We start from the raw sequence: 18,187 nt of genomic DNA on the forward strand, positions 1-18,187 counted from the left end.
CTTATACCAGTTCTTATTCCTTTGCCCCTTCAGGCAAAGAAGAGAGATCTAAAAAATTTCTTTTGTTTCACAGGTGATTCTAATTCTCAGTACTCACACCAAGAAACAGATAGATACTTGCCAGAGTAGCTTTCTTTAAGGCATCCCTTTTGTGTTTTCTCACTCCCTCTTAGAACCACAATTGCTGTGTATTTTCCCCTTGCACAAGTGCTCTATGTCAAGCAGAAATATCTTTGCAGATCTGATTTGATGATTTAGCTATAATATCCCACTTTGCAATCCAATTTCAAGACAACCAGCCCTCCAATCCCATTAATCAAATGTTATACTTAGTACTGATCACTGCACGAGAGGGAGGACACTTTTGATTTAAAGTCAGTGAATCAAAGGCCATAAAAAAACATGATGCTAGAACTCAACCACCTCAGCTATAGATGTAGGTTCAGGAATTAGGCTAACGCTCAATTAGAAAATAAAAAAAAAAGAAACATTTCACAGATTCAAAAATTCACAGGCTCTAAAGCCAAAAGTACTATTACAACAATGCAATCTGACTTCCTGCATTAATAGAGGTCAAACAGTGTATTAGGCAAAAGCCCTACTGCTTCTCTTTACATAATAGCATCTATTTTAGGAAGATTCAAGAAAAGGAAAATGTTTCACAGTACTACATAACTTGTCACAACTAATATTTACTTTCACAGTGAAAATGTGCATCTTTTTACTAATTTGAATTTCTCTCACTTCAGCTTTCAAAACAAGGTTTTACGTCTTTTCCTGCTAGGTTAAAGTTCAAAATAGTTCTGGAATTCAACAGCTGTCCAATTTTTAGACTGTTTAACACGTTCCACTCATTTTTTTGTATAGTGCCTATTTTTGAAGTACTGAAGGAATTATCTATAATAACCAACATTTGAAATAGTGACATAAATCAAGAAGATTAGTAAATTATTAGTAAATCTTAAGAAACACAACAAGTTCTTCAAATAGGCAGCAACAACAAATAATATATAGTTACTAAAGTAACTGGAAAAAAAAAAAAGAAAAACTTAATTCGGGAGATGTTTGTAATTGCTTATAAGAATTGAACAGTGGATAAACCAAAAGATGGTGTTTGCATTATTAACTCTGTGCTACGTTTTTATGGCGGTACCTAATCTTACTGGGAGACCAATCATGTCTGGAACACACAGTGGCATAGAAAAGAATCCCTATTAAAACAGATTATTACCTGAACAGACAAGACCATAGATCAGGAAGCATTATTACCCTTAGTTTACCAGAGGAACAGAATGAGTAAAGTTCTCAGAGATGTTTAAGCAGATAAATAGCAGACAAATCTGTCTAAGCAGATAAACAGGAGATTAAAAAGATCTAAGAAATAGATAAATCTTATTTATACGATAAGTAACTTGGGCAAGGCAACCCAAAGCATCTGTAGCAGAACCAAAAATATATAAAAGAGATCGGTCCAAATCCTTAACGACAAAGACATTCTTCCGCTCATCACACATTCCTTTTCCTACTCACTTGTTAGTATTCCAGGGTCCCCTTGTTTCTTTCTCACAGTTTCAATTTCACATAGTAGCAACGGGCATATTTACATAGGCACCTTAACTCTGCTGATTTCTGTGAGAGGTAAGCAAGCAAATACCTTCATATGATCTTGCCCACAGAGTCTTTTTTAATCCAGAGACCACAAACTGTCAGACACACGTAAAAAAAAAAATTATAAAATTCCTCTCACAGGTAACATTTAGCCACATTGGATGGAACTATGGATGGCCCTTACCCACCAAACAAAATAAAAAAGCAACTAAAGACTGAATAGGAGATCCAAGGCACAAAGGCAGGACTACTCTCTCAGGATCCATCCGTTTTCACAGCTACTTTAGAAGTACTTTCTATCAATTATTTACCTTCAGGAAATCCAGAAGTCCTACTTACAGCTTCCAGAACAACAATATGCTTGTTCCAGCTCTGCCACCTTCCCCACACAGGGAAGGCAAACGCCTTCATGACTTTTTTCCTGAAGGATAGTATAGGAGAGAGAAGGAAAGGAAAGGGATTCTGAAGAAAAAGTGGAAAACAGAAAACCAGAGAACCTCGAGGGGAAAAAACTGCCTTGGGGAGAAGGGAGGAGAAACGGGAGCAAATGCAGCCCTTGGTGTGGAGGGAAAAGAAATGGGAGGAAGAAAAGGGAGGAAACAACTTATTTCAACCTTTCTTGCACTTCGGAAGCAGACAGAACAGAGAACAGCGATACGTTCGTAAGAAGAGCAGAAGCAATCAAGACATTCCCAGCTCTGGGAAGGAAAGGGAAAGGCAGCAAACACTGGTACTCTCACTGGAGATGAAGAGAAATGGTTTTGCAGGGAGAAGGATTAAAAAGCAAGAGAGATGCAGAGTAACTGGCATAAGGAAGAGGGGCTTACTGAAAAGAGGAGCTTGGAGGATGACCCTAACACCAGAGAGTCCTGGGAGATAAAGAAGGTATGTGCAGTAAGTTCAATTACAGAAGCAATGGAACACACGGCCTTGGGATCTTCTGAATGGCCCAATGTGCTAGCATTTTCACTGCCTATCTGCCTAGCAAGCAGTGAACTAGATGGATTTCAGAGGACCTACACTTCCATACCTTCTGAAGGCTTCTCTGACCTAGACCTAAACCTACAGAAAAATCCTAAATCACAACAAAACTGTCCTGCTGCAGACGATGCTCTTTGGAACCAGTCAGCATCGTTCCCTGAACGCCCTGACATGCAACCTATCTGCTCCCCACTTCACTTTCAGGGCCACTTCTGCTCTGCCAACATTTGTCCAACCGAGGAATGACGTATGGAGTCTTGAGAAGTGAACCTGGCTCTCTTACAGGGCAGAATGGCCATTTATTGATGATTTAAGTGCTTTCCTCCAGGCCGTGGATGACTCAGTACCTTGTCAAGAGGTAAAACACATTGGTTTAACAGGTCTAGTGGAAAGCAATTCTTTCCTATTCAAAAAACGTACCTACGTTCCTGTCAGTGTAAAATCTGACTCACCTTAAGCCATTGTACCCCGTCTTAATAAAAGTCTATTCAGACAAATACACTGGATGTTCAGTCAATGATTAATGGCACTACTTGGCTCTGGTGAAGCACTTGTTCATTAGCAGATCTCATGAGTGCTTCCTAAGATATTGATATCAATATCCTGCAAATTAAAGGGAAACTGAGGCACAACTTAGTGAAATCATTTGCCGAAGACCACCCAGCACGCTCCTTATATAACCTATGACAAAGTCGAAGCTTCCTCAGCCTCAGCACTGCTCTAGGAAAGGAAGGTAGAACATGTCAGCTACTCCATGGAAACTAACTGCACACGCAGTCCGTTTGTGCGAAGTGCTCCTGGGAAAAAGCATGCTCACGCGCAATTATCCAACACTGGTTGAAGTGCTGTAAGTTTATGCTCTTTCTTTCCCTGAAGAAACCGGTTTGCACACTCACACCGTGGTAAAGATCATCCATAATTAAAATTAGGAGTAAAATTCCTTTGTATGTGAGCTGAACTTGTCTTTGAAATCTACAAAATGCGGAGTCACAGCTAAGGCATTGTCTGATTCTCTCCATGCCAACATAAAATAACATGATTGCAACCTTGATCTCAGATTAAATGAAACTAATTTTTAAAGACTCACTCCTACATTTTTTGATCCTGTGGCATCACTACAGGTCACAATTACTGTAAGTTAATTTAATTCTCTGACTTATTGAATGATCTAATTTTATTATATCTGATTTCTTAAACTGACTGTTTCACTTGCAACTTGCATCCTGTAATCATTTCTTATACAAAAGAAAGTACCAAATGGAATTTTCTTTAACAGGAAAAAAAAATAAGTCTTATGTATGAACCAACAAAAAAATGACTACTGCATACAACACAGTACTGTTATACAGCCACACGGGAGGGGACACATCTGACCAAATGCAAGTATCTGTAGCATTTGTGCCTACAATTGCTTTAGTTGTTTAGACTTCCTTTACAGTCAATGGACAGCGCCAGTCACTTCTGGGTGCACTTTATCTCATCTTAAATTAGATCTCCAAACAGATTGGGAGAATTGTACCCTAAAAGCACCCATCTCTTATAATTCACTCCAAAAGTAGCCTTGGGTGACTAGCTCATATGTATCTGCACTGCAGACATCTAAAGGGAGGTGAAATGAATTCAACTGCATTGTCCAAAAAGATCATACGGAGACTGATTCCCCACTCTGTTACAAAAGTTCTGTACTAGTAAGTAGTTCCCAAGAATTTCTGCATTGTGGAGCTATAAAACTGGTGTGACACCATCCTTTTCTATATATACAGTCATGTAACATATGTGATATCTCAGTTTATTCTACATTGTCATACTTTCATATAAGAAAACCAGCAAAGGTAGGTATTCGAGAGAGGGCCCTGAAGAGAGGGCAGTGTGCTTGCTAGCTGAAGGTGGATGTTCTGTACTGAGCAGACAGCAAAGAAAAGCACTTAAAATAATGAACTGGTGAAGCAATTGCAGCGAAGGGAACGATGTAAAAATCAGTAAACCAGCACACAGGATTATGCAGAAGCTAGGAGGCAAGGGCAAGGGGCCATGTGTGAAGAGATACAAACGAGCTGTAAACTCATTCTGCATTATTCCTTTAAGGACCAAAAACTATGTTGGTATTCTAAAAAGTACTCATGAGAGAAAAATGTCACCAACACAAAACACAAACCATGAACTACAGCTGACTCTTGTCAGGGTGAAATAATCTATCGTTTTGTAAATAGATTGGATTGGGGAAGGCAAAGAGAGCATAAAAGGCTGACCCAGAAAAAGCATAGCTCTTCTGTCCTCCTTCTTACCAAAACTTGGCATTTTTTCCTGGAACATCAACTTCTTTCTTCTTTTTCGTTCTGCTTTTGTGTGTTTTGTTGTTTTTGTTTTAACCGTAGGATTGAGATTCATCTGACTGAATGCAGATGCCTACATTGCAGCTATCTGATGCTTACTCAGTTGTACACAGCTGAGCCAGCTGCCTGACTCCCTTTTAAAGGCAATGGAGAGAGAAGCAAGCACTTCAGCTCATCCTGATTCATCTCATCCAAAGACATGCATCTAAAATAGGACAGATTAATTTCACCCTAAAAGTGCCTGTTTATCTTCACTGATGATACAGGGAGGTTAGAGGACTAGTCAACTGCAGGAGCCTACGCAGTGAACATCCCAAGTGAGATTACATGAATCCCTCTGAAGATATTTTATCCTGCAACTTACGGAGCAACCTGAGAAAATGTGAAAGCGTAAACAGTGCAAAAACACCTCCCTGAGCCTGTGAAGTCTGAGACAGCATCTTGTAGGCTCACCTATCCATTCATCTCACGTAATGCCAAATATCAGTAATAATAATTACACAGACCTCAATATATCTCTTCTTCACTGAATGTCCACCTTGCCATCCTTGTTTAGGAATGAAAGCTGTTTATTTTGATTTAGTTCAGAACAACCCCTTTTGTGACAAAAAAGCTAAAATCAGGAAGTATCCTGGTATGAAAAACACCACCATGGTATCCAAGGTGTAAGCAGGGAGTGAGGTGCTGAGGAGAGGAGCACTGGACTACCAACGAAAATCACATAACTGAATTTCTAAAAAAAAATAAAAAAATAATACATCAATTTTCCACAAAACCTCTACCCATCCATTTTCCTTTTTCTTCTCTCATTTAAAAAAAAACCCAAACCAACATTGAATACAGGTGACTTACTAACGTTCTTCTATTGTGCAGTAGTCAGTTCAAAATCAGTCTTGATTAATATGTAATAGCACCACTTATTTTTCAAATACAATGGGACACAGATAGGAGGCCTACAGTTATTTTTCTGTATGCTGGTATCCCTGCAATTCAAGATCAGGAGTACTTTCTCTCTAGCTAAGGGAAATGCGAGTTACTCTACCCTCTACCTCGATTACACTAGATTTTATTAATATTATTTTTAGAGATATTATTATCAATAATAACTTCTTATAATCACCTTCATCTTCATTGATTAAAACAAGGCTTAGACCACATACAGGCACTCACAAAGGTACCATTCTTTCATAAAGAGCTCCTAATTCAAGATGAGAATCAATATACAAAGTTTGATGGCTACTAATATATACCTGATACATACTAGTATTCTTTTTTTTAATGAATCGGTCACATTACACACACATTAATTAGTTCCCTTCTTAAACTATATACCCTGAGCTATAGGTGAGGTGCCTTATCGAAGACTTTTTTTAAATCCAGTGTCTACTGACTCCCCCCAAGAACTCCAGCTGGTTAGTGAGACAGAATCTCCCTTTGCAGCAGTTATGTCCAGGCAAGACCAACATATTTATCCATGTGCTCAGTTATCTTACTCTTTATATCCTATAGAGTCCCCACCTTGCCAGAGAAGGAAGTCAAACTCATCAGCCTATAGCTCCCAGGACTTGCTCTGGAGCCCTTTCTGTACATTACCCCAGCAATTCTCGGGCACAGTGGCCGTTTGTAAGGACAGTCTATGTCCCATTGCCAGAAGTTCTGCAGCTCCACATCTGGTTACCTTCAGAACATGCAGGTGGGTGCCACCCAGCTCTGCAGACTTCCTAACAACTAACTCCACTCTTTTAGTTAGTATTTCCCATATACCTACCTCAAATTGATAGTTCCCGCAACCTATCCATTACAAAAAATAAACTGAGCGTGGGAATCAACCCATTCTTCAGCAGGGAAGTCCAATGCAAATAAGTCATTGCACTTCTCTGCTATATTCTTAAAAATCTGAGTCCCCCTTTTACCCTTTGGCCATGACGTGGCCCCTCACCAGTAACCCAGAGCCATACCTGCTGTATACACTCAAGTCGGGCATGAACTACCTTAGCAGAATCACTTAAGATCACACAGAAACTTTCAAGTTTTGGTTAATATGTTTTGAACAATGGTTGAAATGTATCTTTTCTTCATGAAATGTGCTGAAGAAAGAGATTTTTTAGAACTGCAAATTTAATAAAAGCAGCATACGGATTGGGTTGGGTTTTTTTAAATTGTTGAACATATTTTTACAGTACTCTGTCACATAGCAGCCTAAGGGTATCCACAATCAAATGGGTTCTTAAGTAAATTAGTATAATTTCATTTCAGTTCCAAGTTCCTGAATTCATACATTAGTCTTTATTTCTCAAAATCTTAGATAATTCTGTGATTCTAAGTTCATTTCAAATATTAGAAGAGCATGTTACCAAGCACTCACACAAAGAATGCACATTTGCACATTATTTTTGTAATGTGAACACTAGCCAACAAGTAATATCCAAGTCACGTTTTCCAAAACAATCATTCTTTGTTGGTACTAAGCAACCACAGCTGGATGCCCCATGAAATTTAGCTTTTTGGGAAAAACACAGCATGAATTAAAGTGAAAGAACAATGTACATCAAATATGTAGCAAAAATGTGACATTTAAAAAAGAACTCTTACATAAAATTAAAAAACAAAATGAAATCTGTCAAATCCTGGAGAAATGTAACACAAAAAATATGTTTTGACTAAGTCACATCTGCAGAATTTGCGCAAATGCAGATACAGAATAGTGTATATGTGTGTAAATGAATTATTCAAAAACTTGGTCAACTGAGTTGTTGTGCCACACTACACGTAGTGCACTGAATTAACTGAATTGTCACCCTCAGCACCTTGAAGAAGAGGACCAAGAGATGGGAGAAGTCTGTCTGTAATGTCTGTTGAGCAACCGGTGTGACCTTAAGCAAATCAACGGACATCCCTTAGTTCTCCTGTAAGAGAACTGGGTAACCACTTTCAAATCCAGGTGTTGCATTTAGACTGTGCTTCCTTAAGCAAACATACTGACCATACACTCTCGCTTTTTTCCTTTTTCCCCAAGAGGAGAAGCCCAACCGTTCTTCAGCTCCCACTCAGAAGGTCAGGCTGAAATGTATTTTACTTTCCTACCTTTGTAATCTGAACCGTCTTTCATGGTATATGGCCTTACCCCGACAGCTGTGGAACAAGTGTGTCCTGTTTGTGCCATCACTCACAACACGGTACTGTGGCAGGCTCCTGAGAGACCTCTGCTAAAGTCCTTCTATCAAGCTGTAAAAGCAGAGATAATTGCAAAGCCTTCTCTGGAATTCTTCAGCTGTCTCTATCCAAAATATCTCATCTCTGGGAACTGCAGAAGTACTCACTGAGAAATTATTTTCAGGGAATTAATTAGACTGTATCATGAGTCACCAGCACTAAATCCCTCTTTCATTTTCAGAAACTGAGAACTGTATCACACCAGCTTGCCTATTTTCTGTATTCTCCAACAGCACCTCCAAATACTACAAGAAAAATGAAGCTTAATGCATGTGAATTTGATGAGTGTGAATGCTTCCTTATTTGATTAAGATAACAGAATGTATTTGTTTAAATCAGTAAACATGTGCCTGTGATTTCCTCCCTGTGGCAGAAATGTAAAATGATCAAACGAATTCCTAGAGGCTTTCCCTTCGGAAAACCCATGTAAAAGCCATAAAAGAAGTAAGGAGGAAATAGGTATATGCAGACTATGCAGCATACTAGTACAAAATGTGACAGTATGAGTCTAATCCTGAAGTTCTTAGTCTGGGCCATCATTTAGTGACACGCTGAAGTACCTTAAACATGTAAGCAACCCCACTTAAATTCCACAGATTACACATATAAAATTAAGCAAGTAACTATGTACTTGGCTGAATTTGGGTGTGACTGGTTTCCATGCACTTGCTAACATATTATTAAAAGGGACTACATTCATTAAAAGGAGCCCAAAAAAACGATCCCTACTTGATTTTAACAGTAGAGACTAGAAAAAAATATCAGTCATCTAATTTATCTTCTTTACTTTTTAAAGTAATACATAATTTCCAGTTGGTATTTCCTTAACAAGCAGTGTACATCCACAAGTTAACGTGTTGTTGATACTCAGCAATAAAACCAGAATATACTTTAATAAACAAATAAAACTTACACTATTTTTAAAACTTTACTTACGGTGTGGTTGAGTCACTATTTTTAAAATCAGCAAATATACCTATAAACCTGTAAAGTATTGTGCTAAATCATCAAAGATGCATAAAGGCATCTTACGTTGTTTCTATAGATTGTAAGGCCATTTATCTGATGCCAAAACATCACTGAAAAAGCAACATTATATTCAAGGAGAGCTTTTCACTGGGAAATCATAATCATTTTCTATCCTGACAAACACAGCTGTTCTAGAGCTGGATAATACCAAAATGGTCAGATGGTAAGATGAGCTTTGGTGAAATGTTTGTCTTAGACATAAATTCTGTTGCAAATTTTAGGAACATGACACAAAGAACAAAATTCAGGGGTAAATGACCATAACTAATCATGTTCTTCAGGTGGATATTGTCACATCATTTTCCTTGAATAATAAAACGTATCCGTCACCTAGACAAAATGCTATCGGGACTCCATTTACAACAGGAGTTTTATTTAGCCTCACCACCAAAATCTCTCTTATATGTTCTGACACCACTGACAAGGACAAAAACGTGTTATACTTTTTCATTAACTGCTTGTATGAGGAAATCTTCAAGGATGGACAAACACAAGAGGTTGATGACATTATTCACATAGATGGGCCATCATCAGAAGTTAAGTAAGTAGCAAATAAACTAGTGCATCTTAAAATCCACTGTATTAACAATCTCTTGTAATAAGAAAACTGGCTCCACAAATCCATGTTTTCCATTAGGAGTAACAGACAAAGATTTTCCCTTTTATGATGAATGCTTACAGAAGTGCTTACAGAAGTGCTTACACGGTCACAGTTACTTCACTTCAAAGAGGCAATGCGTCACCACTTAACCAACCAGCTCCACAGAGAATCCAAAAGCAAATTAAGTGAAATAAAACTCAGAATTTGTGATGATTCTCCATTGATGACTACCTTGGGGATGAGTATGATGTGATAGCTATCTATTAATCCAGCCAATGTGTTCTGTAGTGATACGGTATAGCACTGTTTTTTCTTAACTAGAGTATTATGCAATAATAAAACAAAGATTCTAAAAGTCTATGTCTCAACACAATTTATCTTTACCAACCACACGTTTAATCTCATCAAATATTGAAATCAGGTCTGTTTGACCAGGTTTGTTTCCATGAAGCATGAAAATTAATATTCCTTTTTTTTTTTAATTCACTAAATACCACATAAGAATCTCAATCCATTCGCCTAAGACTGATTTGCAACTAACTATAATTAAACATGCCATTCTACTTTCTCTCTTTTAATACCTCTTTTAAGCTTCAGAAATTATCCAGTACATAAACATACCTTTAGAAAACAACAACAACAACAAAACAGTGTGGCAGAGGTTGTTCCAGAGTTCCCTCCTGAATAGAGGTCCTGCAGGATCATATTGTGATCAAAATATTGATCATATTTTTATGTCTTTTTTTCCTTTTACTCCATTTCATTACCTCTAGTTTATTTTCTATTTCTAATTCTTACAATTTGTTCCAAGTTACTTTAACGCCTGTAATTGTTGCTCTTGTTTTACTGATCTGTACTAGGATGTGTGTCAGCAGAATCCCTTGCCTTTACTTGGACATCGTTGTTTCTGGACCCCTTCAGGGAAAAAAACGAAGCTATCTGTAAAGGCTTACAAAGGTACTTTCTGCTTTGCCCTTTGCTGAAAATGACCATTACAAAGTAAAGCCGAAAAAGCAGAAAAGTCAAGTGCCTTTCAGGAACTCTGGTGCATAGGCTGGTACCTCCATGTACACCCACCTTTATCAACGCTTTATTTTAAGCCATGGAAAACATCTGAGGCATGGATGCACAGTTCTTTTCCTTCTACTCCCTGTTGGGGAAAGAAGTATAAGAAATGATGGCAGGGCACAGTGTGGTGAGCCACCACTGCCATTTCTGCTTTGATCACCTCCTCCAGCCCTTGGGAGCTGCTGTTTGCTGCTGCCTTTTGACAGGGAACAGGCAGAAGACAGTCTTGTACCACAACAGGTTGCGTCTTCCCAATTTCTCTACTTTGACTGAGCAATCTAGTCTAACGAGCTCTTCGTTAAAAGAAAATGCTTTTAGTAACATTTGTGCTCCATTTTTATTATTTCCAATCAAACCCATATAGAGTTCTCCCCAGCATGGGGGACGTAACGCTCCTGAAGCATTGTAGGTGTGTAGCTGTTTATATACCACACAGTGGTTTCCGTGTTTCTTCTTCAGAAAATACTATCTTGGTATACACTGAATGGTGTAAAAGGTTAGTGACAGTTTGTTTTGAGTCAGGAAGGTGCTCAAATGCCCTATTTAAGACAGGTATTTTAAGTATCTTGAAGCACCTGCCTAGTTTTACGCACTAGCACCCATCGGCTGGAGTGGGACAGCCTGCATACGTGAAGTCAGGCACCCTGGGGACGGCTCTGAACTTGAACCCAAAGGTTTCACCAACTCTGAGTTTCAATGGCTGTCGTATTGGAAGCAGTAATGACCTACAACCTTTTTATCTAAACAGAAAGAAATTATTTTCATTACAAGATACTTCTTCTGTTACGATGCATTACAAACAAATGGCTCCTGAAAGCGCCTTCTGTAATCTGGGCACTGACCTGCTGCGCTCACAAGTCATGGAACAGAAACCAGCATCACGCAAATGCGCACCCAGGACTTAATGGCATTCACAGATGACATCACGGCTAAATTAGTCAGGGAGAACAAAAAGCTCTCCCTTTACACTGTGGTAAGGGAATGGGTTGCAAAGCCACCTGGATTGTATCGTAAGACTTTTAACTAGCTGGATGCCATCTTATGTTACTGATTTAGTTACGTGAATATTTAAAAATAAAACCTGTTTTATTATATTTTACTATTTATAAGTATTTCTTTCACTGTTAATGAGCTGCTCTCACTTTTCTGTGATCATTTCATGGATGCATATTGTCACAATTTCATTGTACTCATGAAGTGAGTGGATTTCATTGATACTAATCCTGATTTTACTGGGCAGAATAGATGCTTTGGTGGGGGTTTTTTTGTTTTATTTCGTTATTACACTGCCAATATCCTTCCCAGTGCCTGAGGAACGGAAGTAAAAAGCACGAAGTTTTTAGAGAGCCTTTCCAGTGACTGCAGTTAGCCTTCCTTTTCTTCCACATTCTTGCAGAACATGTTATGCTGTAAAGTTTCAAAGAGGATTACACTCAAAAGGGTGAGCAAGCCACTGCTTTCAATTTCTTAAATTCTCCTTTGCCAGAACTGTTATTGCAACATACAGGGAAGCTGAGCATTTTTGTTTGTGCAGATTTTTAACCGAACAGATTTCCTAAAGCAGAACATTGCCTTTGAGGGGAGGCAGGGAGCATGGTCCCCCTTTATTACTATTAGAAATATATCATCCTTCCATCACTCAGACACAGAAAGCAGGTAAAAGCATTTTTAAAGAAGTGGCACAGAGTTAAGAAGGAAAAGGTTTAGGAAATAATGAATTGTTTGCACTACAAAGCCAGGGCCAGTAACTAATCTCACTGCTGAGGTTAATTTTGCTTACAGGGAGGGAAAAAAAGGAATATTCTTCCCTATTCCAGTCATCCTCTTCCTTGTTTTGATTATTGTTTGTCACTTGCCAAGACATATTCTACTGGGGGTACTTTTATAGTTACACTCTATACTGGTTGTGCCTGCTCTGATTGCTGCCAGAATCTTCAACCAGTACACTTCAAAGCATGCAGCAGGCTGACAGAAACGACTTCAGATATTATCTGGCTCTCTACAGCGTCCTTGGTGCCCCTTCATCCCTTCTCTTATCTGGCTGTGACTGCTCATCTAAGGCTACGACTCCTTTAGTTCTGTCTGGGATTTCTCTCCTTCACACTGTTCTGGGTCTGGCTGCTCCCTTTGAGATGCAGCTGTCTTGTTTCTCCATTTTATTACAGCCGGTTGTTCCTTGCTGATTGTTGCTCCTAGTGTTATTCTTGCTGCACTCTCTCCTCCTCTGTTGGTGCAGCTCTCCAGGGCTCTGATTCCTGCTTATTTCTGGTGTGGAAAGGCTGTCACGCTTTTTGCTTTGATTTAACAATTCTCAGATCCACTCTTGTGTTCAACAGGCTATATTTCCTACTGCACTTGGGATATAACCACTTTTCCCATCATCGTGGGAGGACACTATCTCGCTTCCAGCTGCACTAGGAAGACACATCCACGCTCTGATGTAACTTGAGAGCCTTGAATCATCTACCAGTACTGTTTATTAATGAACTATCACGACTTCTCATTTTTCTCTACATATTTGTGGCCCTAGTGGAGGATAACACGCTCCTATCTGAAGAATGACTAGTATGATGCTTTTGAAAGAGGCAAACATTACCCTCAACAGCTTAAGTGAAAAAACATTGTGTGCTGCAGGGCTGTAGTGTCTGTTTCACTATGCTTGTGGGATTACCTGAATACCATTCTTCAGGGGTTTATGTCATGAGACTTCTTAACATGTGCAATCAACGAGGTCAAAAAAGTGGAAATGAAGAATATATTCACCTCTGAGGCATTTAAATAGCACAGTTTCAGTGGTCATCTCTGAAGTGTATAGAAAGAGAAAAAGGCATGTCTTTAAAATGACAGCTGAGTGTCATGCAAAGACGGGCACTTAAATGGTGTCTAACTGATTTATGGCATATTGATGACAGTAAAGACAATCAAATGACAATGACATCCTATGACTCGTTTCACTGAACAAAAATTAGATGGGAAAAAGTTTCATCATTTCAATATCATGCAGAAAATCGTGAAGAGAGAAAAGAGATCACATGGACAATCCAAGGTCCCACGGAGCACAAGGTGGACATTTAAAAAAAAATTAAAAGAGAATGAGAAAAAACCCATATTAAAATGTAAATACTGCACAAGTGCTAGACTGTTTAAAAATGAACATTTTGTTTAAGACAGTAGAAAAGTCCTCACTAATGTTCCTGATCCAAAGTTTACTACAGTCAACAGAAAAAAATTCCGAGAACTTAATACTTGGCAGCAATTTTAAAAAATTGTCAGCAAACAACCAAAAAGCCATCCCAGAAACACCAGCAACATCCCTCCAGCAGGGCTCGTTGTGTAAGGAGGGCTTTGAGGCACCTGAAAATATCTGAGCACGCGCCTGACCAGGTAAAAGCCTTCAGTATAACTTTACAGTTTGGATTTTATTGACATACCATTCATCACAGTATTTATATTGGCAGACACTAGAAAGCTAGAAGGATAGACAAATGTTCTAGCTAGCTAATAAAAGAGCTTGTTTGCCTAGTTGATTTTAAGTGCAAGCTATGCATGCATGCATACAAGGTTACATAGGAATGAAAGAATTTAAGATCCACACCTGTTAAATTTGCTCTAATTTATCCTCAGAAGGAAACAGTGTCAGGTGTTTGGAGAAAGCTACAGAAACAGTGAAAAGAGCAGCTACGAAGCTAGTCGGGAAAGTTTCTTCCTATTATATATTGTTTGTAGCTAAAACAAAAGGATGAATGGTTACAGAGAATAGCAGACAAATTATCAGACAGGAAAACAAAGACTTCATGGGTGAAAGAGTGGCTCTTTTAATCTCCTCATCTACGAAGATGTGTAAGTAAATTCTTCCATTGCCATTCCTCAAGGTGGTTTGCTAGATGTGGTAACCGGGTTCAAAATTTACAGGATCAGGCCCTGCTATGAACACATTCTGTATCACCCAGGGTTCGGGAGAGTTGGCCATCAGAGAAGCTGAGTGGAGACACTGCCATATCCACTGGGCATGGTCACTGTTACACTGAAAAAGGAACCTTTAGATGGACAGATACAAGGTAAAGGTTGTACTCTGATCTGCACAGAAAACGGTGATCCTATGAGCCTGCATAAAATAGCTAACAGTATACAGATGTGTCCTACTGTCCTATTTGTCATTTCAATGTAAATGAAAATTACTTAATGTTTGCAAAGTGTTCATAAGATGAAAAGATAAGTGTCAAGTATTACAATTTACTGTGTGATATTACTATTATAACATTAATTACAAAAAAATAATTAGCTTGAAATATTAAGATACTAATGTGAGATAAGCCTCTGAACCTACCAAGGTTCAGCTATCACCAGCAAACATATGACTGAAACATTTAAACAATGAGAAGACTTCACTATGCTAAAAGCTGCTGGCTATTATAGCTTAATTGACCAAGAGTAATGTTTTCAAAGCCAGTTAAGGGATTTTTGAAAATGTTACTTGGGTTCTTGAGCAACTCCAGCATTTTAAAACATTTTCCTAAGTATTTTGTGTTTTCATATTACATCCTATACCTATTACACGGACATATACACACACACTCTCATTTGCCCATCCCTAAAGGCACAGGATCCTTTCATGGAAGAGGATCAAGTTGAAGTTATTGCTGACTGGGAGTAACTGATGACTGTAAGAGAGGATATACCGCTTTTTTAGCCCAGAATGAGCACTGGATAAACTGGAGGCTCAGTAGACAAGTCAGTGCTATGCTGCTGCTGTCTTCTTACAGTCTGGTGTTAGGCAGCTAATGATGCAGAAGAAAAGATTATCAAATGCAAAGGTGATAGTCAAAAGACTCTTGTAACCGAATCATCAGCAGAGAGCTCCAGTACAACCTTCATAGCGGAAGGCTGCAGGCAGCAGCCTCTGCATCACACATCAAGCACATTTGGTCATGATATTAAGGCACAGTATTACATATCATAGCATGTAGCAGAGAATAATCATGTGGTATGATGGAAACCACCACCTTTTGGGACATATGCTAACAGCAAGCCCAGTCATACAATGGAGAAGGTGGAAGTGTGCAGCCCTCTCACTCCTGCACAGAAGCTGTTCAGTCCCAAAGCTGGCCAAAAGGCTTTCTATTCACTGAAATACAATTTGAAATTGCCTGAATTTAATACATATTCCTTCACCACCCCAGAAGGCAGTTCCTCCACTCCCACTGTTCAGCAATGACTTCAGAGTTTTCACTAGTTGACAGAAAAATTCTCATGCATAGAAAAAACAGAAAAAACTTTACATTTAACTATAGCACTTGACAAGTTTTCTAGAAAGTTTCAATAGGACAAGGACTACATATCCTTCTGCTTTTTAAAGCATCTAACACAATTCAGACACTGCCACAAAATAAATAGTAATAAAAAAACCCCAAATCTTCTTGCTGAATTCTGACAGCCTCCCACGTTTATTTATAACACTTAATAGCACTGGATGTGTTGAATGTAATTGGTTAAAATCACTGTAGTATATTCCAAATACATTCCACACAAATTAAAGTTTCCCAACTAGTAGCCACTGTAGTGTATGTATTTTTACAAGTATTTATTTTACAGACGGAACATGATCTTCTAATAGCTACTGACATATCTATATATAGAGATAGATAGGTTTAATTAGTCTCACCTTTTTATAGGCAATCCAGTCAAACACCCTGTCAATGTCTGTGGCTTGCTGCACCTCCTGGGATACTGGATGTGAACTGGCCAAACCATCCAGCAACATCACTTCATGTAGGACATCTGTCAGAAATCTCTGCTTTTCCTGAAATACAGCATACGCGGTAGTATCACAGACAAATACACATTTACAACAATACAGAAATGATGCACAGTTATCAGAGGCAGTTGACTAATATGACAGTTGACTAAAATCAGACCTTCTGGTTTGAATGTAAGCCACCATGACCTCCTACAATCTTGAACAGGTATATGGAGTAGACGCTGACTTGAGATCTTTTGCTGCAATGAAACTTGGCTGAAATTAAATTAAGGACTATTAAATGAATCAAAATGTATCTGTAGGTGCAGACTGCAATTCTGATTATGACTATTCATTCACAGTTACGAGGGGTGGGGAGAGAGGCGAAATGGCGTAGTCTTCAATCACAAAAATATATGGATGCTACAAGTCGTCGAGCTCATTGCATAGGCAGGTATGAAAACTTTTGACAGAGGTGGGTAAATCCAATTATTACTGCTTTATTTAGTGAAGTTTAAGTCACCTGGCTGTTAGTTCCAAGTTCACACAGGAGGTCGATGTGGGACAGGACAATGAACAGAACCCACAGCAGTGTCACAGCAGATGCCTGCCTTGTCTTTCATAATTCCGGTATAGAAATCCTTTCTCCTCAAGAGCTTGCATGCTCTACAAACTTTGTAACTTCCATCTGAAGGAAACCATTATTATCTCTCTTTATGAGTGGGACAATAGGTGCATGTAGAAGTTAAATGACAGTCAACGTCACAGCTGTATCAGAGACAGGTGCAAACCCAAACAACATCCAACATACTAATTTGTTTCTATACCTTCTATAAATATGGATTGCAGACGTATGTCAAAACTGCTGCATATTTACTCTGGCAGCAACATTAATTAAGTGTTCATGTATACTCTATGAACTGTGCTGCACTCACTTTTACAGTGCAACTAGATGGGACTTCTTCAGCTGAGAAGTGACATGCCTTAAAAACTCCCCATATTGCATTCATATAGATGTCTCTAATCCAAAAGACTGTGTCAGGAAGGAAGAGCTTCATTTACTTGTTTTTTCAAGTCACAAATAAATGCAAAGGGTTAATTAAAAATTATGGAAGGTTTAAATAAGCTTTTTTTTCACCCTGAAATGACATATCTCAAACTTTATCTAAATTACAACAGTTCCTGAATTAATGTCAACCTAGTGCCATAATATAAAGAAACTCTAGGGAATGCTGCATTTTTTTCAAAAGCCACCTTGATGTCCACATATAAAATAACCACACAATTACATAATAAATTCTATGTTTAATTTCTTGGGTGGCAAGGTTTTGTTATCAATGTGTTAATTTATAAGACAGCCAAAAAGCATTTCAAGTGCTGATCCATCTGGAAATAAACCTTTATGTTGAAATTCATTAGAGCACAAGAAATGTACCTTGAGCTGATTGTATATTCAGGCAATTAAAAACACGGGATGCAGGAAAGCCAATTACCCAACACACTCTTAGTGTTCTCAGCTGGCTGCATGAGGTAAGGTTTGTGAAGGGAAAAGTAATGTCTTGTTCATATTATTGTTCATTTCCAAATTTTCTCAGGCATATACAGTTAGTAACTGCC

General features: G+C 38.5%; 1 protein-coding gene across 1 annotated transcript in view; it reads right to left on the reverse strand.

The window, feature by feature from the left end:
- Nucleotides 1-18,187, reverse strand: part of TRHDE (thyrotropin-releasing hormone degrading enzyme) — a 223,010-nt gene that overhangs the window by 95,485 nt on the left and 109,338 nt on the right. The window contains exon 5 of the mRNA XM_009327544.1: nt 16,496-16,633. Within this exon, the coding sequence (XP_009325819.1) occupies nt 16,496-16,633 (138 nt within the window). The remainder of the gene's footprint in view (nt 1-16,495; nt 16,634-18,187) is intronic.

This window comes from Pygoscelis adeliae, unplaced genomic scaffold (assembly GCF_000699105.1).
Source record: "Pygoscelis adeliae isolate BGI_AS28 unplaced genomic scaffold, ASM69910v1 Scaffold113, whole genome shotgun sequence".
In the NCBI taxonomy this organism is placed as follows: domain Eukaryota; kingdom Metazoa; phylum Chordata; class Aves; order Sphenisciformes; family Spheniscidae; genus Pygoscelis; species Pygoscelis adeliae.